General features: G+C 41.5%; 1 protein-coding gene across 1 annotated transcript; it reads left to right on the forward strand.

Moving 5' to 3' along the window:
• Positions 1 to 3,052: 3,052 nt before the first annotated feature.
• On the forward strand, positions 3,053 to 21,861 carry LOC140206353 (14 kDa phosphohistidine phosphatase). The gene is made up of 3 exons (XM_072274715.1): positions 3,053 to 3,302; positions 18,377 to 18,501; positions 20,515 to 21,861. Exons 1-3 carry the CDS (start codon positions 3,071 to 3,073, stop codon positions 20,605 to 20,607), a joined length of 450 nt encoding a protein of 149 aa, XP_072130816.1. The 5' UTR covers positions 3,053 to 3,070; the 3' UTR covers positions 20,608 to 21,861.
• The last annotated feature ends 509 nt before the right edge of the window (positions 21,862 to 22,370 follow it).

The raw sequence follows: 22,370 nt of genomic DNA on the forward strand, positions 1-22,370 counted from the left end.
TCCAAACACCTGCAACTTAACTGATACCAGAAGTTGATTTTTTTCCTAACGCTTACACTGGACTTTTTTTGTAATGATGCAGATGCCCACAGACAGGTCGGCCAAAGTGAATCAAAGTGAAGAAATAAGGCCACTTTAATACTCTATCTGACTCCTTCTTTAAGTGAAAAGAGCAAAACCATTTTCAGTAGTGACCTGATGTGACCTTACAAAAATCCTATAAAACTAAAGCATGACCTTCTTCCTTCTGTATTTGATTTCCAATAAACAATAATGTGTAAGTATTCCCAATTATTTGCTGTAACTATTGTAACCTTAATTGAATCATGAATTAGGTTTCCCAGATTACTCAATCCCTCACTGTTGAGGTAACATTTTCCAGGTTTTCCTGCTAATTTTATGTTACATCTTCAGTAAGCTTAACATAGATATTTTCCCAACTACTGATCAGGGTGTGTGTGTGTGTGTGTGTTTATCTCTGTTGCTTTTTAAATTGTGGGATTATATTTGCTACCCTCCACTAGATGACAATCAAAGTTTCCACTATTTTAGAATTGTGAGATGCAGATGATCAGAGAAGTTTTACTGACTGTCCATTTTATTTCTCCTGCATTATCATTCTACTAATAATTTTCTTTAATTTCTCCTTTTCATGACCTTCTTGTTTTCCTCACAATTCAGGAAATTATTTGCCTTTTCTTACTTGAGGACTGAAACGAAGTATTTGTTTACACAAACACGAGGAATTCTGCAGATGCGGGAAATTCAAGCAACAGACATCAAAGTTGCTGGTGAACGCAGCAGGCCAGGCAGCATCTCTAGGAAGGGGTATAGTCGACGTTTTGGGCCGAGACCCTTCCTCAGGACTAACTGAAAGAAGAGATAGTAAGAGATTTGAAAGCGGGAGGGGGAGGGGGAGATCCGAAATGATAGGAGAAGACAGGAGGGGGAGGGATGGAGCCAAGAGCTGGACAGGTGATTGGCAAAAAGGATACGAGAGGATCATGGGACAGGAGGCCCAGGGAGAAAGAAAAGGGGGAGGGGGGAAAAACCCAGAGGATGGGCAAGGGATATAGTGAGAGGGACAGAGGGAGAAAAAGGAGAGAGAGAAAAAGAATGTGTGTATATAAATAAATAATGGATGGGGTACGAGGGGGAGGTGGGGCATTAGCGGAAGTTTGAGAAGTCAATGTTCATGCCATCTTTTTCTCCCTCTGTCCCTCTCCGAAACGTCGACTGTACCTCTTCCTAGAGATGCTGCCTGGCCTGCTGCGTTCACCAGCAACTTTGATGAAAGTATTTGTTTAATTGCTTTCCAAGTCCGTCTTCCTCATTGTAAATTTTCCCATTTCTGACTGTAAGGGATTACATTAGTCTTCTCTAGCCTTTTTCTTTTCACATGCTTGCACCTTTTCTGGTTCTATTTTAAGTTCCTCACAAATTTACTCTCATACTCTGCACTTCCTCTTTTAATCAAAGTCTTGGTCTTTGTTTCCTGAATTCATAACAGCTTCAAATTCTCAGGCTGGCTCCTATGCCTGATAAGTGTCTGTTTCTTCTTCAGTTCTCACACAATACTCACCTTCTTTTGTATGGCAGCATTTTCCTTCCGTATTTCTGCTCCAGAAGGAATGTATAAGCTGTTTCAGTATCTGAATTTGTTTCTTAAATGTTCCTTTCATGTGAGGCTCCCCAATCTATCACGGTAAACTTACTTCTGGTACATGCAACTGCATTCAGAATTGTTTATTCTTATCATTTGCACCGAGATACATTGGAAAACTTTCATTTATGAGCTAACTATGCAGATTATGCCTTAAGTACATTGAGGTCGTAATAATAAAACAGTATGCAGAATATAATGTAGCAGCTACAGAGAAAGTGCATTATAGGTAAACAAATAAAATCTAAGACCCAGGATAAGGTAAACTGGGAGATCAAGAATTCACCTTTTGCATGTGAGAGGTCCATTCAAAAGTCTGAAAACACTGGGGTAGAAGCTGCCCTTGATTCTGGTGGTCTGTGCATTTTAGCTTTTGTATTTCTGCCCAGCAGGGTAGAAGAAGAGGGGATAACCTGGGGGGGGGGGTGGGATCCTTGATTATGCTGGCTACTTTCCAGGGGCAGTTGAAAATTAGACATAAAACATTGAAGTGCTGAAATAAAACGTTTTATAGAGCTGGGCAACACATCCAGATATGAAGATGGATACAAGTTTAAAGGCAGAATTCTTAGCAGTGTGGAGGAACAAAAGGATCCTGAGGTCCAAGCCCACAGATCCCTCAAAGTGGGATTTGGTACGGTGGTTGGGTGTTGTTAGGAAGGTTAAAAAGGTGTGCAGTGTCCTGGCCTTCTTTAGTTGGAGATTGAGTTCAAGAGCCATGAGGTAATGATGTAGCGCTATAAAACTTTGCATAGATCACACTGAGTATTGTGTTCAGTTCTGTTCACCTCATTTTGTGAAAGATGTGGAAGAGAAAGTGCAGAGAAGATATATCAGGATCTGTCTAGATTAGAGAGCATGTAAGGTAGCTTGAGCTGGGTCTTTTTGAAGCAAAGGAAGATGACAGGTGACTTGATAGAGGTGTGCAAGATGATTAAGAGACACAGGGTTGGCAGCCAGCACCTTTATCTCAAGGTAGTAATGGCTAATACCAGGGGACATCATTGTAAACTGAGAGGAGGAAAGTTTAGGGGATATGTCAGTGATAGGTTATTTACACGGGGAATGGAGGACATTTAAGAAGACTCCTGGCACAGGATCTAAGAAAAATGGCGAGTTATGGGCTCTGTAAATGGGGTTAGATTGATCATGGATTATGTTTACATAGATTGGAACAACATTGTGGGGCAAAGGGTTCGGACTGTGCTCTACTGTTCAATACTGCAGTCACAATTTTCTAATTTTAATTCAACAACTGTCTTCCCAGGGGTGGGGTCCCCGATTGATGTTAATTTCTCAAGATCCAAGGTGTTTTTATTTGCCTACAGTGACCACACCTCCAGTTGGCAGGACAGCATTGGTGTCCAAGCGCCCTCTCCCAGCGAAGTCCCGCCTGCTCCCCGCGCAATGCTGGCGCTGTCTTCCGCCTGGCGCATTGTGCGCCCGGTGGCCCGTCGCTTAGCCGTCCCTTCACCCGGTACGCTGCAATACCGCAGGGACATGACTGCCTTAGCCGGCGTCGCGGACGTGGAAATCGACCCTGACGGGGTGTTCAAATACATCTTGGTGCGGCTGAGCCGCAGAGACGGCTCGGAGCACAAGGACATCGTGCGGGGCACCAAGAGCGCCGAGTTTCACAGTAAGTGGGCCCGGGAACTGAGGCCTGCAACAGGCAGTGTATACGCCTCCTCTGCTGAGAGTGGCTGTAATGGTTCTGTTTGAATTTTACACACATCAACGGGACCCTGTTTGTTTTGTGTCATTGCCTTTGAAGGTTCAATTAATTGTAGAGTGCAAAGTGAATCCGCCCCCTTGGGTATGAAGTGACCAAATACAGCATTGCCTGAGGACTAGAGTCCCTCTGCGTCAAGGTTAGGATTTCAACCTGGCAGGAGATCTAGTCCACTTGATATGCATTGCTTATGCAGGAGCCTATAACCTCACTGGTTTTACAAGCCAAGAGCACCGGCTTAAGTATAGGAACTTTAAACATGGGGCGGGGCGGGGGGGGGCGGTGTCAGACTAAATCTATATTGTGTAAAGTAGTTGTGTTCTAAAACTTAGATTTCTTTGCAAAAGGACAGATAGATTGATAATTGAAAATAAATAGTGTGGTTAGGAAGTTGTTTGGTGTATTAGCCTTCATTAGTCAGGGGATTGAGTTTGACAGCTAAGGTTATGTTGTAGCTCTATAGAACTCTGCTTAGATCACACTTTGAAAATTGTGTTCAGTTCTGTTTGTCTCATAGGAAGGATGTGGAAGTTTTAGAGAAGGTGAAGAGGAGATTCACCAGGATAATGCCTGGATTAGAGAGCATGAGATATGAAGATAGATTGAGCAAGCTAGGGCTATTTTCTTTGGAAAACAGGAGGAAGAGAAAGAGATTTGATAGAGGTGTGCAAGATGATAGGTATAGATCAAATGGACAGCTAGAGATTTTCTTCCCAGGGGAATTTGAGGGGGCATGATTTTAACTTGTTGGGAGGAATGTCAGAGGCAGGTTTTTTACAGAGAGAGTGCTGGGTGTGTGGAACGCACTGCCACAGATGGTGGTAGAAGCAGATATATTAGGGACATTTAAGAGACTCTTGGATAAAGCATTTGGATGAAAGAAGGAGGACTTTGGAGGGCTATGTGGAGGAAGGATTGGATTGATCTTGGAGTCGGTTAAAGGATAGATTTTTTGATATGCTTGCACTCACAAGTTGAGGTACAAGTATAAGAGTTACAGCTGTACGAAACATTGGTTAGACTCCATTTGGAATATTGTGCACAATTCTGGTCACCACACTACTGGAAGGATGTGCTATCAATAGACAGTGCAGAGGAGATTTGCCAGGATGTTGCCCGGAATGGATGGCAGTCAGATTTTTGAATAGTTCATGAACACGATGTCACTATTCCGCTTCTGCATTATTTATTTATTTTATTTTTTATTGTAATGTATAGTAATTTTTTTTTATGTATTCCACTGTGGTGCTGCCACAAAACAACGAATTTCACAGCATATGTCAGTCATGATAAACCCGATTCTGATTTTATAGGAGTTAATAAAATTACTATCTACCCCATAAGTTACGAATCAAGGATCAGCTTTATTCAACATATATAGTTATATGTATTGGGTATTTGCTGTGGTATGTTGGTACGACATGCCACAAAAAACAATATTTAACAATTACTTTTATATTCTTTATTCTTTATAAGCTAGGTTAAAGTACATATATGGAACAAAGTATGCATGTATACATAAATATCAGCATGCATTTACAATGTATCAGATTTATAAAAAAGTGTTTTAAGTGTTTACAGTGCATTGCAGTGAGAGGGTGAGCTAACTAGAATGATTGATCTGGGGAAACAAACTTTTAAGATGACAGAAAGTTTTCATTCTAATAGCACTATAGCACTTTCTAGAAGGGAGTTTTTGGAAAAGGCAGTTTGCAGAATGGGTAGTATCGAGGATCACTTTCCCTGCCCGCTTCTTTGTCTTGGACACATACAACCCTGCAGTGATGATATACTGCAGCCAATGACGTTTTCTACTGACCTGACTGATCACTGTAGTTTTTATGCATTGTGAGAGACTGCCGCACCAAACCAGACGATAATGGCTGATGTGAGGATACCCTAGGATACTCTCAATGAGAGTAGTGTGGATTTTGCTCCATTATGTTCCAGGGAAGAAATACATTCAATGCTAAGCTTTTTTTTTGGTTAATGAAGGAGATACGGTTCTCCCACTTGATGTCCTGGGAAGTCAATGTGCCCAGGAACTTGAATATTGAAATGGTGCTAACTATAGAGTTGAGTATGATGAGTGGGTGGAGAGGGGACACATTTCTCCTGAAGGCAATTGTGCCTCCACTGTTTTGAGGGCATTCATCTCTAAGTTGTGGTGATTGCACCAGGACACTTGTTTACCTCAAGTGGTACTTGGATTTGACACCTCTGGTGATTAGTCCAATGACAGTGATATTGGCCACAGGTTTTGTCAGTTTAACTGATGGATCACTGGAGAAGCTGTCATTGGTGTATACACACAAAAGTGGAAGGAAGAGAACACCATCATTGAGTGAGTGGGATGTAGAGATATGCTTGTTCATCTCACTTCCTGCCTCCTGTCAGAGAAGATGTTTGTGATCCATCTGCATATGGGATCTGATACGTTAAGTTTACAGAGTTTCTCTTGCAGAATCTCAGTGATGATGGTTCTGAAGGCTGAACTAAGATCAACAAAGAGGATCCTGACATGCGTTCCAGGGGAGTAGAGGTGCTGCAGTATGAAGTCCAGACCGATGTGAACTGCATCATCAACAGATCTGTTGGCTCTGCAGGAAACTGCAGCAGATCTAGAAAATTTTTGAATTATGGATTTGAGAAGTGACATGACCAGCCTTTCAAAAGTCTTCATTACGACTGATGTTTTTTTAAATTTATTTTATTTAGAAATAAGTGAGTGCAACTGGCCCATAGTCATTAGGTCCAGTGATCTTTGATTTTTGTTGTGGAGACTAGACTAATAACAGATTTCTTGAAATATTCTGGAACCGTGCATAGTCTAAGAAACTGATTGAACATGTATGTGAAAATTTTAGACAGCTATTAGTGCAGTGTTTAAGGAACACTACTAGCCACCGGCAGCCAACGAGAAAAGGCTCCCTTTATTTCCACTCTTTGCCTCCTGCCAGTCAGCCAATATTCTATCCCTGCTAGTATCTTTCCTGTAATACCATGGGCTCTTATCTTATTAAGCAGCCTCATGTGCGGTACCTTATTAAAGGTCTTCTGAAAATCCAAATATGCAACATCCTCAGATTCTCCTTTGTCTATCCTGCTTGTTATTTCCTCAAATAATTCCAATGGATTTGTTAGACAAGATTTTCCCTTAAGGAAACATGCTGACTTTTGCCTATTTTGTCATGTGCTTCTAAGTATCCCAAAATCTCGTGCTTAGTGGACTCCAACATCTTCCCAACCACTGAGGTCAGGCTAACTGGTCTATAATTTCCTTTCTGCTGCCTCCCTCCCTTCTTGAAGAGTGGAGTGATAGTTGTAATTTTCCAGTCCTCTGGAACCATGTCAGAATCTAGTGATTCTTAAAAGATCATTGCCTTAAACCGTCCACAATATCGTCAGCTACCTTTTCAGAACCCTGGGGTATAGTTCATCTAGTCCAGGTGACTTATCTGCTTTCAGACTTTTCAGCTCCCTAAGCAATTGCATTCACTTCTGCCCCCTGACACTCTCAAGCTTCTGGCATACTACTAGTGTCTTCCACTGAGAAGATGAATGCAAAATACTTACTTAGTTCATCTGCCATTTCGTTGTGCCCTATTATTACCACCCCAGCATCATTTTCTAGTGGTCAGATACCTATTCTTTACCTCCCTTTGCGCATTATATATCTGAAAAATCCTTAGGTATTCTCTTTACTATAGGCCAGCTTACCTTCATACTTCGTCTTTTCCCCCATGGCATTTTTAATTGCCTTCTGTTGATTTTTTTAAAACCTTCCTAATCTTCTAACTTACCACTAATTTTTGCTCTATTATATTCCCTTTCTTTTGCTTTTATGTTATTTCTTGACTTCTTTTGTCAGCTACAGTTGCATCATCCTTCCTTTAGAGTACTCTTTCTTTGGGATGTATCCAACCTGTGCCTTCCGAAATATCTCCCAGAACCTACAGCCACTGCTGTTTTGCTGATAACTCTGCTAGTGCCTCCTTTCAGTCAGCTTTGGCCAGCTCCTCTCATGCCTCTATAATTCCACTGTAATCCCTCTCCCTCTCAATAGCACCTCTGCCCTTTTTCCACTGAGACCAAATATATTTATTTGACAGCTTTGATGGCCTTCTCCAGTGTGCACTGGTGCATTCAGTCTGATACTTCCAAGCTTAAGATCATGATCCAGATAAACCACTCACCAGAAGGGGGATCCTCTCTACAGTTAAAACCATCTATGATCCTATAGGAATCTTGAGTCCAGTGGTGCTATCTGCTAAGAGATCCTACAAGGTCTATCTAAGAAAGCTTGGCTGGGATGACACTATCCCTACATCAGTTTCTTAAGAGTGGAAAAGCTGCCTAGAAGAACTCTGACATTTGGAAGACTTCAAGATTGTGAGATATTTGAAGCCCCTGAATTTTGGAGACGTTATTGCTGTACAGTTATACTACCTTACAGAAGCAAGCAAAGATGGCTACGGAGCAGTGACCTACCTATAGTTGCACAGCACACGCTGTCAGGTACACGGTGCTTTTATCATGGGAAAATCTAGGGTCACTCCCAATGAGGTCAGTTTCCATCCCTTGTATGGAGCTCACTGCTGCTTCGATGGCAAGCTGTATGGATACATTGTGGAGTTGCACATGCAACTTCATGACTCATAGTACTTCTGTACTGAAGTATAAATGCCCACTGTACTTTCTTCCACAGATGTTGCCTGGACTGCTGAGTTCCTCCAGCATTTTGTGCGTATTGCTCAGATTTCTAGCATCTGCTAGATGTTCTCTTGTTTAAGAATGAAACTTCCAGGTTCCAAACCTTTGTTACAAACAAAGTTTCAGAAGTTCTTAAGGTCTCACAGACATCTCACTGCAGGTATGTAAACACTTTAATCAACCCGGCAGATGTGGCTTCTAGAAGTTTGAAGGTGAAAGCATTCCTGAATAATGAAACATGGGAGTCAGGACCTCAATATCTTCTTCAGCTTGAAAGTGCAGGGGCCTGATCGTTCTGGAGAACTACTGGATACTCCAGAAGTCAAGACAAGTGCTACTATAAATGCTGTGCAGATTGAAGATGAGAAGGATGCAGGAACGTATATAATCACCTCTCATCTTGGACCCATTTGAGGAAACAGTGGTCTGGATTCTTAGATTTAAGAACCTGCTCTTGTTTCTTAGTCAGAAGAGGAAGCAATTGAACATTGCTCTTGCTCAGTCTGACTTGGATGAAGAACAGCAAAGGCATTCTTTGGAGAGAGAGATTGAAAGGGCCAAAGGTCAGATCAGCTGAGTTTGTCTCTCAATGACGAGCCTAGAAAGGCTGAAATGGAGATAATTGAGTTTTGACAAAATGACTTCCAGATGAATTCTCAAGTTTGCAAAGGGGAGAAAGTATGAAAAGGAACAGCCAGATTTTCAAGCTCAATCTAGTACTTGAAGATTGTTTCTTGAGAGTTGGTGCATGGCTTAGTCAGGTAGACATCCTAATGAGGTATGTACATCAAGAGGTGGTACGTGGTGGTCGTAACCACATGTTATCCAGCTGGTGCCAAAAATACTGGATTCCCTGTGCTAATGCAGCTATAAAAAGAACCGTTTCTAAGTCAATGCAGCTCCAGAGTGCCAGCACAGGGCAGATCGACCTCTTTCCAGATGATCCTCCATTTACATGTGTAGGAGTGGACTACTTTAGACCTTTTGAGGTGAAGAGCAGAGGGACTATGATAAAGAAATATGTGGTCATATTTACTTGTCTAGCTGTGCAAGATGTTCACATTGAAGTGGCACCTTCTTTGGACAGATTCCTTTGTTAATGCACTTCGACACTTTATAGAAAGACGAGGACAGGTTCATGAACCATGCTCTGATAATGCGACAAACGTAGTTGGAGCTGAGCATGAGTTGAGATGCCATTGAGAACTGGAACCATTCGCAGATCAGTGATATCCTTCAGAAAGGAATTAAGTGGATTTTTCTTCCTAGGAGACCTTGTGCTTGTAGTTGACGATACAGCACCTCACAATTTATGGATCATGGGAAAAGTCATTCAGGTCTTTCCAGACAGAAGAGGATTTGTGTAGCAGGTGCATATTAAGACCAAGACCAGGTATTTGGGCAGGCCTATAACTGAGATCTGTTCTGTACAGGAGGCAGAGGTTCGAGGAGCTGCAGTTCTAGAAGCTTCACTTACTTTGGTTGTTTGACTTCATGACTTTGACTTGACTTACTGACTTGACAGAGAATGGTGATAAAGATCACACTATACTGGGCTAAGTGCTCGTGATCTCTGGCCTAGATGCTATTCCATGCCCACACATGATCACCTGGCTGTACTTCTACCTTAGGCAGAGACTGAAGACTACATCACCAGTAGTGATGACCAAGAAGGTATGGACAAGAGAATCTCAGGAGCACTTACAGGACTGCTTTGAATCGGTGGACTGGACTATATTAGGGATTAATTTTCCAAGCTGCATGAGTATGCCACAGTTATTACTGACTTCATTCAAAGTTCTGTGGATGAGTGTATGGCTATGAAAACTTGCTATACATTCCCAAACCAAAAGCCATGGATGAACCAGGGGGTTTGTCATCTGCTGAGGGTTACATCTATGGCATTTAAATTTGGTGACCCAGGTCTGTACAAGAAAACCAGGTGTGACTTGTGGAAGGCTATTTCAAGAGCGAAGAAACAATTCTGAATAAGGTTGAAGGCAATATCGGATACACATCAACTCTGGCAGGGTTTGCAGGACGTTACTTCCTGCAAAGCAAAAACCAATAGGATGAATGGCAGCAACACTTCACTGCCTGATGAGCTCAATGCCTTCTATGCCCGCTTTGAAAGGGAGAATATAATTACAACAGTGAAGATCCCTGATGCACCTGGTGACCCTGTGATCTCTGTCTCAGAGGCTGATGTCAGGCTGTCTTTCAGGATGGTGAACCCTTGCAAGGAGTACCTGATAAGGCTCTGAAAACTTATGCCAACCAGCTGGCGGGAGTGTTCAAGATATTTTAAACCTCTCACTGCTACGGTCGGAAGTTCACACCTTGAGAAAGGCAACAATTATACCAGTGCCTCAGAAGGGTGGTGTGTGCTGCCTTAATGACTATCATACAGAAGCACTCATGTCTACAGTGATGAAATGCTTTGAGAGGTTAGAATCAACTCCTGCCTCAGCAAGAAACTGGGCCCACAGCAATTTGCCTACTGTCACAATAGATCCAAGGCAGACACAATCTCAATGGTTCTTCACATGGCCTTGGATCACCTGGTCAGTACAAACCCTGTGTCAGGATGCTGTTTGTTGACTATAGCTCAGCAATTAACACCATCATTTCCACAGTCCTGATTGATAAGCTGCAGAACCTGGGCCTCTGTACCTCCCTCCTCAACTGGATCCTTGAGTTCCTAACTGGATGACCTGATGATAATATCTCCTCGCTGACAATCAACACTGGAGCTCCTCAGGGTTGTGTGCCTTGCCCACTGTTCTACCACTGCTATACCCATGACTGTGTGGCTAAGTATAACTCAAATGCCATCTATAAATTTGCTGCTGATAAAACCATTGTTGGTAAAATCTCAGATGGCGATGGGAGGGTGTACAGGAGCAAGATATTACCAGCTAGTGGAATGGTATAGCAGCAACAACCTTGCACTCAACGTCAGTTAGATGAAAGAGCTGATTGTGGATTTTAGGAAGGGTAAGACAAAGGAACACAAACTAATCCTCACAGAGGAATCAGAAGTGGAGAGAGTGAGCAATTTCAAGTTCCTGGGTGTCAAGTTCTCTGAGGATCTAACCTTGTCCCAACATATCAATGCAGCTGTAAATAGGACAAGACAGCAGTTATATTTTATTAGGAGTTTGAAAAGATTTGGTTTGTCACCTAAAACATTTGAGTTGTTCTATAGATGTACCATGGAGAGCATCCTGACAGGCTGCATTACTGTCTGGTATGGGGGTGGGTGGGGGTGTTGGAGGGCTTCTGCACAGGACCAAAAGAAGCTACAGAAGGTTGTAAAATTAGTCAACTCCATCTTGGGTACTAGCGACCATAGTATCCAAGTCACCTTCAAGGAGCAGTGCTTACAGGAAGGCAGCGCCCATCGTTAAGGAGCCCTGTCACCCACGACATGGCTTTTTCTTACTGTTACTGGCAGGCAGGATATACAGAAAGCTGAAGGCATGCACTCAGCAATTCAGGAACAGCTTCTTTCCCTCTGCCATCCGATTCCTAAATGGGCATTTAACCCATGAATACTACCTCACATTTTTTTCTTTTTTTATGTATTTCTTTTTTGCACTATTTTTATTCTTGCTATTTAATATACATATTTACTGTAAGTGATTTATTTTTTTTCTATATTATCATGTATTGCATTGTACATTGCATTGTACATTGCATTGTACATTGCATTGTACATGCAATACTGCAAAGTTAAAAAATTTCATGACACATGCCAGTGACAATACACCTGAATCTGATTCTGATTCTAGATGACTGTTACATGGTTAGGCTTGAAGAGGAAAGAAAGAGGATATTTGCGTAAATGATAAGATGATTATCCATGATGGTTTCCATGTTTCCTAATTTTTGTAGTACGTAGTTGTAATTATTATAGTGTAGTAATTAGCAGCTGGGATGTAGGAGCCATGTATCTATTGTCTGCCTGTATTATATTTTGTGTTGTGTATTTTATGGGTTACGTTAATTTGTCACTTGGGGTTGGATGTGGTAGAAGTAAACAGGTATAGTCCCGTATTAACCTTTTGTGCCATTAGTTTAAGTTAGATAGAGGCTTGGCATGATTTGGATGTTTTTTGTTGACCATTTATTTCACTTATATCGGTAAAATCGTTAATTTCACTATCACTATGCTAGCTTCACCAATATCGATAAATTTGATCATCTATTGCTGCTTTCGTAATAAAGGATCGAACATACTTGTTTCAATGTGGAACTACTACATCCAGCTTGGCCTCTTTGAACTCGCTTTTATCTCCACACCTGAAGGCCTGCTGCTTCTCCAGATACAACAGTCTTAGCTCTGCATAAAACCAGGGTTCATTATTACTGAAGCTGCTGATTGTTTTAGTGGGGATATAGGAAGTAACCGTGTTAGTATACAGTATTTATCAAAGCTGTCAATACTAGTTTTAAAGATGTTCCAATCAGTGGAATCAAAGCAGTCTCCTAGCATCTCTGTGGCTGTATCAGACCATATTTTTCCAACTTTATTAGTGGGCTTCTTGGTGAAGTCCACTAAAAATAATGTGGTAGATGGATTCTTTTTCCCAAGATGGGGAGTCGAACTAAAGGAAACAAATTTAAGCTGAGAGAGGAGAAATCTAAAGGTGATCTGAGAAGTAAATTTTTTACAAGGGATAGATTATCTGGAATGAACTGCCAGAAAAATAGTAGAGGCAGATGCAATCGGAATGTTTAAGATACATTTGAACCGTTAATTGGATAGGGAAGGTATAAAGGGATTGCAGAACTAATGCTAGCAAGCAGGATTAGTGCAGCCAAGCAACACAGTTAGCACGGACAAGGTGGACCCAGAGGGCCTGTTTCTGTGCTTCATGATTCTGTGATGAGCAGAGGATTCAATCAAACAACAAAACAGAAACTGTTTAATATAATGCCACAGAAGTATATCACAAGAAGTGATATAGGATACAAAGATATAAGCACTTTATATGGAAATTGTACATTCGTACTTGTTTTCCAGCAAAGTGGCCACAGGAGAATCCTGCATTGTTTGCCTACCCTTTGCCTTTCCTGATGGTCATCACCTGCCTGTCACCTGCAACTTAGGTGTGACCATTTCACTGAAACTCATCTGATGTTCCCAGTATCCTGGATGATCTTAAGTGCTCCAGCTCCACCTCCTTAATGCAGTCCCTAACACTGGAAGTCTGCCTAATGGATCCTGACCCGGATCTGGGCCGTACCCTCCGAATATCTGGACCTGCCTCTTGGTTTTTTTTGCACTAGCTTACTTTCCCTTTTCTATTTTCTATTTATGGCTTATAATTTAAATTTTTACTATTTACTATCAACTTGTACTCCATGGAGTGCGAAGCACTGTATCAAATATCGCTGTGACTGTACACTCTAGTATCAATTGTTTGGCGATATTACGTACCCCGTAACTGGGTTACCAAACCAGCAGAAATGGACTACTCAGTTGGAGTCTGGATTACTGGAACTAAGAAAGTTTTATTAAAGAAATAAGCAACACAGTACTCTAATAGTAAGGATATAAATGCAACAGGTTAGCAATGAATAAACACACATGTACACAGAACTAGGATAATAGGGTCAATCAGCTCTATCGCAGTCTAGGGGTAAAATGTTCAATCACAAGTGACAGGGTTCAGTTTAGTTCAGTTTGCAGTAACCGCGCGTGCCGTTGGAGAGAGAGAGAGAGAACGAATGAATATGCAAATCGGATTCCAAACAGACCTTCGATATTCCTCGCAGTTAGCTTTCAGGCGAGCCCTTTGTAATGTCTTCTGACGTCACCGACTGTGACCCCTCTGTTCCAGACATGATCGTCCTTCAGTAGTGAACCCGGCACCCAGGCAAGGGCGGACACACACCAGGTTCCCGCTGACCGTATCTTTCCACCCTGTGCGTCTATGGCTGGTCCAGCGACCAGTCCTCTAAAACTCCCACCGACTTGTTAGGGCGCACCGCTTCCAGGGTCTCGTTACCTCGTGGTGTCATGTGTGTTGTCTTAGTGAACCTGCCCCTTTTTATCCCCCTGCCGGGGTATCGCCTGTCCATCACACTTCAAACAGTTCAGGGTTCAAAAGGAGCCGGTCTTGACAATACGCAGACCGGTGTCTCCTTCCGTTAAACTCTCTCGTCTCTTCATTAACATTTCCAAATGCTGCTCCATTGTCTTACTTATCTCTCTCTCCTGAAGACAGGTGGCAGATCAACTGTTGATCCCACTGGTGCTAGCACAGGACAGTTAACATCTTAGTCTATGTGTACTTTTGTAACCCTCTTTCGTCACAGCGACAATAAAGTAAAATAAAAATAATCTCCCACAACCTACAGGATGAGCATACTGCTGCCCTAGTCTGCATGCTGATACACCAGTTCTGAAGATTAAAGTTGAAAGATCTTACCTGTACTCAACATGACTCTTAGTTCTGCTCAGACTCTTCACTTAGTTTAGCTGAAAGAATGCATAATAATCGAGTGTGAATATTTGTCTTGTCACATTGCGTCTACTTACCATTGGTGGTAAGTGGAAGGTTTGATGAATAGGATGGCTACTCAGCACTAATATGTCCCACTTTGATGATGGAACTACTTTAGGTAGAACAATGCGTGAGGCTAATTGTGCAGTTGCTGGGAAAGGAGATTTGCTGATGTCTTTGCTGACTTTGGCTGCACTGTCCATATCATGGATGCCTCCTTCTTGGGATTGACTTCATCAGGAAATTACTTCCACTGTCTGAAAACGTGGAATGATTCAGCAGATTAAGCATCACCTGTAAAAGGAAAAATCACAACATTTCTCGATGAAAACCCTTCATTGGAACTGATGAGGAGCTCTGGGCCTGAAACATTAAATCTGTCTCATTTTGCATGCAAGTGACCAGCCAAATGCCTACAGCAATGTCTTCAGTTGTTTATCAATGTTACCCCTCCCACTGTTGCTGTATTATACACATTAGTGACACCTTGGGTGTAAAACCTGTTGATGAGCTATATCTGTAGTGGTGGATGGAGCCAGGAGGGAGAAGTTGTGGGGGGGAGGAACAAAGATAATGTAGGGGCATGTAAAATGGAATAAAAATAGGAGGGCAAGAGCAAGATTGGAAGAGATGGGGGTAAAAGGGGAGAAAATACAAAGGAGAAATTGGAAAGCTCAGTGTTCATACCATTGGGTTGTAGATTACCCAGGGAGAATATGAAGTGTTGTTCCTCTAGTTCACGTTGAGCTTCACTTTGCCAGTGGAGAAGGCCAAGGACGGGAATTAAAATCGCTGCTGAGGACAGTGTGCTCTGCTAAACAGATGCCCACTCTCCCTCTGGTCTCACTGATGTAATGGCGGGCACATTAGGACAAAGGGATGCAGTTAGACGAGATGAGGATGTGAGCTCTTCTACTTCCTTAGAAGTTAGTGAAGATTCAGCATGACATCTAAAAAACACTGACAAACCTCTGTAGATGTGTGGTGGAGAGTATATTGACTGGCTGTGTCACAGCCTGGTATGGAAGCACCAATGCTCTTGAATGGAAAATCCTGCAAAAAGTAATGGATACAGCCCAGTCCATCAAGGGTAAAGCCCTCCCCACCATTGAGAACATGTATATGGAGTGATATTACAGGAAAGCAGCATCCATCATCAGGGAACCTTCCCACCCAGGTCATACTCTCTTCTTGCAACTCCCATCAGGAACCTCGGGACTCATTCCACCAGGTTGAGGATCAGTTATTATCCCTCAACTATCAGGATCTTGAACCAGAGGGCAATAACTTCACTCATCTTCACTTGCCCTATCACTGAACTGTTCCCACAACCTATGGGCTCACTTTCAAGGACTCTTCATCTCATGTTCTTGATATTTATTGCTTGCTTATTCATTCATTCATTCATTCTTTCTCTTTGTATGTATTTGCAGAGTGTGTTGTCTTTTGCACACTGGTTGTCCACCCTGTTGGTGCATTATTTCATTGATTTTATTATAGTCATTGGATTTATTGAGTATGCCTGCAAGGTAAATGAATCTCTAGGTTATGTGTGATGACATATATGTACTTTGATAATAAATTTACTTTGAACTCTTAACGTGATTTTTTTCCCTGATCTGGAAAGGTGGTTTAGGTCCCTGAATGGTGGTGAGGGAGGAGATGTAAGGACAAGTGTTACACCTGCTGTGATTGCATGAGAAAGTGCCAGGAGGCAGGAAGATGTAGGTGGGGAGGATGAGCGTACCAGGGACTAATAGAAGGAGTGATCCCTGGAGAAAGCAGAAAGGAGTGGTGAGGAGAAGATGTGGCTAGTGTGGGATCTCATTGCAGTTGGTGGAAATGACAAAGCATGAGAGACTGATGTGGAGGCACATTAGGATGAAAAATGATGACGCAGGAATTCTTTGTTTACTCTGTTTGGATGAGAGTTGAAGTATGAGAAATAGAGGAGATGTAAAATAGAAGAAGATAGAGGGCTGTACCAACCATAACAGAAGGAAAGCCACACATCCTGATAAAGGAGGACATCACAGATATCCTGGGGAGGCGATGGAGGTGAAGAAAATAGGAGAAAAGGATAGCATGTCTACAAGAGACAGGTTGGGAAGAGGCGCAGTGTAAGTACCTAAGGGGATTTATAGTAAATATCAGTGGGTAATTTCTCTCCTGAGACAGTGAGATCTAGAAAAGGGAGAGAAGAATCAGAAGTTGTAATGGAAAAGAGTTGAAGAGTGATGTCGGAGAAAGTTTGGAACAAGGACTGTTCCATGTAGGTATTGAAAAGGCAGGCATAGCACTGGCCTGTGCATGTGCCCATGGCAATACCCTTGATTTCTAGGACGTGAGAGGAGTCAAAGGAGAAGTTGTTCAAGGTAAGAAAAAGTTCTGCCAAGTGAACGAGAGCATTGGTGGAGGGGAACTGGTGGACTTTGTTGTAGAAAGAAGCAGTTGGCTTTAAAATTTTCCATTTAGTGAGTGGGCGTGCATAAAGACTGGTCATCTATAGTGAAAATGAGATGGTGGGGGCAGAGAATTGGAAGTTGTCAAAATGGTGGAGGCTTTTAAGATGTCCCGTATGTGAATGGAAAAGGACTGGATGAGGGGATGCAGGATAGAATCAAGCTATGAGGGCAGAAACAATGGGTCTACTAAGACAGATCTGGTTTTGGATCTCAGGTAAGAGATAGAAGTAGGAAGCACAGGCTTAGGGCACTATCAGATTGGCAGCTATGGCAGGGAGATTTGATGTGTTCTTATCTGAGCGGGCAGGAGATGATAGCTGGTGTTCATGGTAGGATCAAGGTAGAGGTCAGTCTGCCAGACTACAATAGCACTGCCCTTGTGTGTGGATTTGATGTCTAGGTGTTACCATTTAGCAGGATACAATATTCAACCCCTTGAGCCTGCTTCCTCAAACTTCATTTTCCTGCTCTACACCCATTGTCTTTGATTCCTGTAACATCCAGATTTCTTTAAGTGACTAAAAAAGTAAGAGATTTAAACAAATCAATCATTACACAGATTATATGATTTAAGAATAACTGTACCTAAACTCCCAGTGAAAGGCCAGGAAGCATAATGTGAATTGCACAACTGGATTTTAAAAAAAGCTATGAACTGGCTGTACAATATCTTGTAAGTTTTTGGAGGTGTGTTAGCAGTGACATTTCAATCCTCAATGAATATGAATCTCACCAAGATATTAGGAAAAGAGCTGCAGGTCCTGTTATAATCAGCTCTGTAGGAGGTTGAGGAGTGATCTGATGGAGTTATGTAAAATAATGAGTGGCACAGACAAGATGAAGGCACATATTCTTTCTCCCTTCCCCCCCAGAGAAAGGATGTTAATTATAAGAGAGCATATATAGGTTTAAGATCAAAGCTGAATGACTTAAAAGGGACATCAGGAGCAGCTTCTGCACACAAAGGGTGGTGCATGTTTGGAATGAGCTGCCAGAAATAATGGTTGAGACAAGCACATCAATGACATCTAAAAACCATGTAGGTAAACACATGGATAGAAAAGGTTCAGAGAACATTCAGCCAAACTCTAGCAGGTGGGTCTAGCTGTCTGGGTAACGCAGTCAGCATGGTTGAGTTGAGCCAAAAGGGCTTTTTTCCCACCCTGTATGGCTGTGTGACACCTGCATGCAATTTTAGTTCAAAAAATATTTCTACAAAACAGCTGGTTTACTTGATGAAAATGGTGGCATTAGGTGGGCTGTTAACTATGTTCTCAATTTAATGCAGATCACATCTTTGAAAAGTTAAGTTCTGAAATGGAGAAGCTGGAACTGGAGTGCAAATGTCTAGGAGGAGGAAAGATTCAACACAACCCCAAAGAGAAGAAAATCCGAGTATTTGGCCTCTCCACGGTGAGCATTATTGTAACTCCTGAAGTGAAGTGGAAGGCAGGGTTGCTTAATAAAATGATATCCCATTACCAAGAATAGGCATTGTGACATATCGGGAAGTAAGGTTAGGAGAGCAAGGCTGAGAACAGTGACATGCACGTTCATTGCATATTGTCTAATTGCTGTTGGCAAAACAGTCTAGATGAAGGGTCTCGACCCAAGACAGTCACTGTCTGTTTCTCTTCAGAGATACTACCTGATCTGCTGAGTTCCTCCACTTTATGTGTGTTGCTTTTAATCTATTGGCAGTTTGACAGGTGATTAGTAAAAATGAGCAGCTGTTGGACAGTCACAGAGAATGGTCTGTCTAGTAGATTATTCAGCAAGGCCAGTGGCTTCAATCCTTTCACTGTTGAGTGACAGCATTATCATACAGTAATGCAGTTCTGCAGGTGTCAAAGGAACTCAGGCAGCTCAGGAACCCCGTAGACAATGTTGTGATCTATATGAAGTTTTCGAGTTTTGCTCCTTTCAAGCTTGGAAAGAATGCAAAACAGTTGGATACTTACCTTCAAAAAAGCTTGCACGATGTATTTGCCTTTAGGTAGGCACTAGTGCCACATTTACCTGAGGAGGAAAAGTAAAGAACTGGCCTCAATATACAAGAGAGCTTTTCACTTGCCAACACTGTTCTTGTCTTCAGTTAAACGGGGAGTGCAGCTCCTGGTTTGTGCTATTAAAAAGTAATGCAGTGGTCTTTGTCAAAAGTCATCTGGTGGCTATATGGCACTGCTCCCAGGGACTACATATAAACAGCAATTGCCAAATTTTGCAAACTGTCATATTTCCATTGCCTAGGAGTATATGCTGAGAGATCTCTGAAGTTTGGTATGACTGTAACAAAGGCTCAATTGAGAAAAGCCACAGCTACCTACTGTGCTGTTACAGATATTCTGAACTAGAGAGCATTGAGGGAATCATTGGAAACTAAGCAATTATACAACAGCAAGAATATACAGGAAAGTATCAGGTACTCTTACACCTCAAGTTTTGAGTTGACAAATCAGTGGGTTTGACTGGTCTTGTAGACCCTTATTCCCTCTGGGCTGCAGATCTGCAGTGTACCTTGTTGAATTCTGTATCATTTTGCCTTGTTGTTATGGCTTGCTGTGTACATGACAGATAAGGTGCTCCTTGCTCTCCATCAATGGTAATGTGAATAGCTAGTCAAAAGAGGCACTGAGGGCTTGACTTTGAGAATATTTTCCCTGTGATGAAACAGCAGATGTCACAGTATCTCCATACTAATCATGGCTTTCACATTCTCCAGTCATCTTGTACCTAGGTATTGAAATTACCAATGCCTGAAGTTGCAGGTCACCCTGTTACCTTTAGTTTCTTGTGTTGGCAGTTTCAGTATGACACTGAACAACTTTGCTGGATTAAGAAATAATTTTGTCAGGTGCAAGTTACTACTTATTCTAAAGTTATTTCACAAAAGGCTGTAATTCTTGCTAAGGTTTGTGGTACATGGAACTATAATATTAATAAAGCAATTTATACTCCTGCATCATGCCAATTTGAAATGTCAATTGGAATGAAGTACCAAATCGAGGTTACATACAAAGTACCAATTACACTCTGTGAATCATCTTTAATATACTCATGTGAATAGCCCATTCATTAATTCACTGTCTCAGTTCAACTATGAAATTTCTTAGGACATCTCCACATGTTGAACTCAACTCTGACATTCATAAACCTGATCTATGAATACCAGAGTAGAGTTCAAGGGATTTTAGGTTTAGCTGTTTTTTTTCTCTTTGCTATCCTCTTCAGAAAGCAACATCTGGGCTTGTGTTACCTGGTGGCCATCCTGTTACCTGTTTATGGAGGTTTCAATGTCGGTACCTAATCCTGAACTCACACAATATCTGTATTTACTTTACTGCTTGAGCAGGAACTTAGCTAGATTTAAAGTGCTGTGTACAATGAAAGTGAATATAATTAATCTTCATGCCCCCTCTCTTTCAGGGTTTTGGAAAAGCAGATCACTCTGTTTCTGTGGAAAAGTTGAAGAGTGTGTACAAGGACTATGAAGTTACTTGGTCAGATGATACCAAATAAAAAAGAAGAATCTCTTGCATTATTCTCCATCAAGATCAATGTAAAACTTTGTTCAAGTAGTTTCTGTTTCTTGATGAATTCAGTTTATTTATAGAATTTGTTTGAGCTGTGAGGGCGCTAAGAGACTTTGTACACATTGGCATTCAGCAGAAAGAGTATAATACACTTTGAGTTTCTTTACCTCATAAATGATATCTTGTGAATTTTTTTCTCAAATATATTTGTATGGGAATGTCATTAAGTTCAACATGGCTATGAAATAATTGATCATAAGCCTCTTATAATCTTTTCTGGTTGAGGCAATGTGTAATGCTAGTGTTTGTCACAGGTATGGATTCCTGCTTGTGCTCTTCATATGTTTGTATTTAATTAGGTGAAATATTTGTATCAAGGTGCTCCACTGAAATTACAAAGCTCAGGGAATTGTTGAATAGTGGAGTGGCTGAGACATTTAAGTTCAGTTCATTAAACACATTTCAAATTAAAATTATTTAATCATAATATGATGACTATGGTAATCTAATAATTACTAGGATATAAAAACTAATGAGCTTAAGAAAAAAATGCATGACCTCAGATTCACAATAATGTGATTATTGAGCCATTGTCAATTGTACCAGCCATTAAGATAGAGGAAATTATTGAAAATGGAATCATGACTCACAGGCACAACAAAGGGATGCACAGCCAAGCTGAATCTTCAAACAGCTCCTCTCTAACATCTGAGGATATGTTAATACTATAGGAACTGTCTCATGGGGTAGTCAAGCAACTATATCACAATATTGTTCATTGTCCCAATTCCTCCATCACTATCTCCAGAAACACTTTGTTCTACTGGCAGGACGGATGTAGCCAACATAGTGGCACAATAGTATGTAGCTGAGCGAATGGAACCAAATCCTAATTATTTACTGGACTCATGGCATCGTCCAGCATAGTCATAGAAACATACTACTGAATCAACCTACTGTGCTCTGTTAGCCAATGAATCAGTATCTCTGTCTCTTTTGAACAGTGTCAGGAGCAGTGAGAATAGCAAGGGCTGGAATATAGTCTGATTTGGGGATTCATCAGCCATCACACAGAATTCCCAAGTACTTAGCTGTGTGTATCCTGAGGAATAGATCTGCTGGAAGTTGTGAAAGAAACAACATGAGTGGGTCAACTTTGTTCCATCTAATCTGATTCCAAGGCCTCTGTTCATAATGGTATTGAATGAAATGACTGTAGAAAAATTCTAATAATAAAAATGTCTTCACATTAAAAATATCTTCGAATCTATTGTGCAAGATACAACCACCACATTAATGGGGATAGATATGGAAATGATTTAATAGTTCAAAATTGAGCAACCATCGGATGCCAAAAGTCTCAGTATGTTTTCTACTATAATTTGAAAGCTCATTACCAAGCATGTTGTTCACTCTGATCTGACTATTTACACTAGAGGCCAAACCTGATTATTGGATAATACTGTGGCACAGTTAGCAGCAGTGCTGCTTCACAGCTACAGCGACCTAGGTTCCATCCTGGCCTTTGGCATTGCCTGTGTGGAGTTTGCATGTTCTCCCAGTCACCAAGTGAGTTTCCTCTGATTTCTTCCCACATCTATAATATACTGGTTGGATGTTTAATCACCACTGGGGTTTACATGAATGGTAGGATCTAGAAAGAATTGATAGGAACGTGGGAAGAATAAAATTGGGGTTAGATTGTTGCTTGGTGCTCAATGTTTGCCATGGATTCAATAGACCCTAGGG

Source organism: Mobula birostris, chromosome 12, assembly GCF_030028105.1.
Source record: "Mobula birostris isolate sMobBir1 chromosome 12, sMobBir1.hap1, whole genome shotgun sequence".
Taxonomy (NCBI): domain Eukaryota; kingdom Metazoa; phylum Chordata; class Chondrichthyes; order Myliobatiformes; family Myliobatidae; genus Mobula; species Mobula birostris.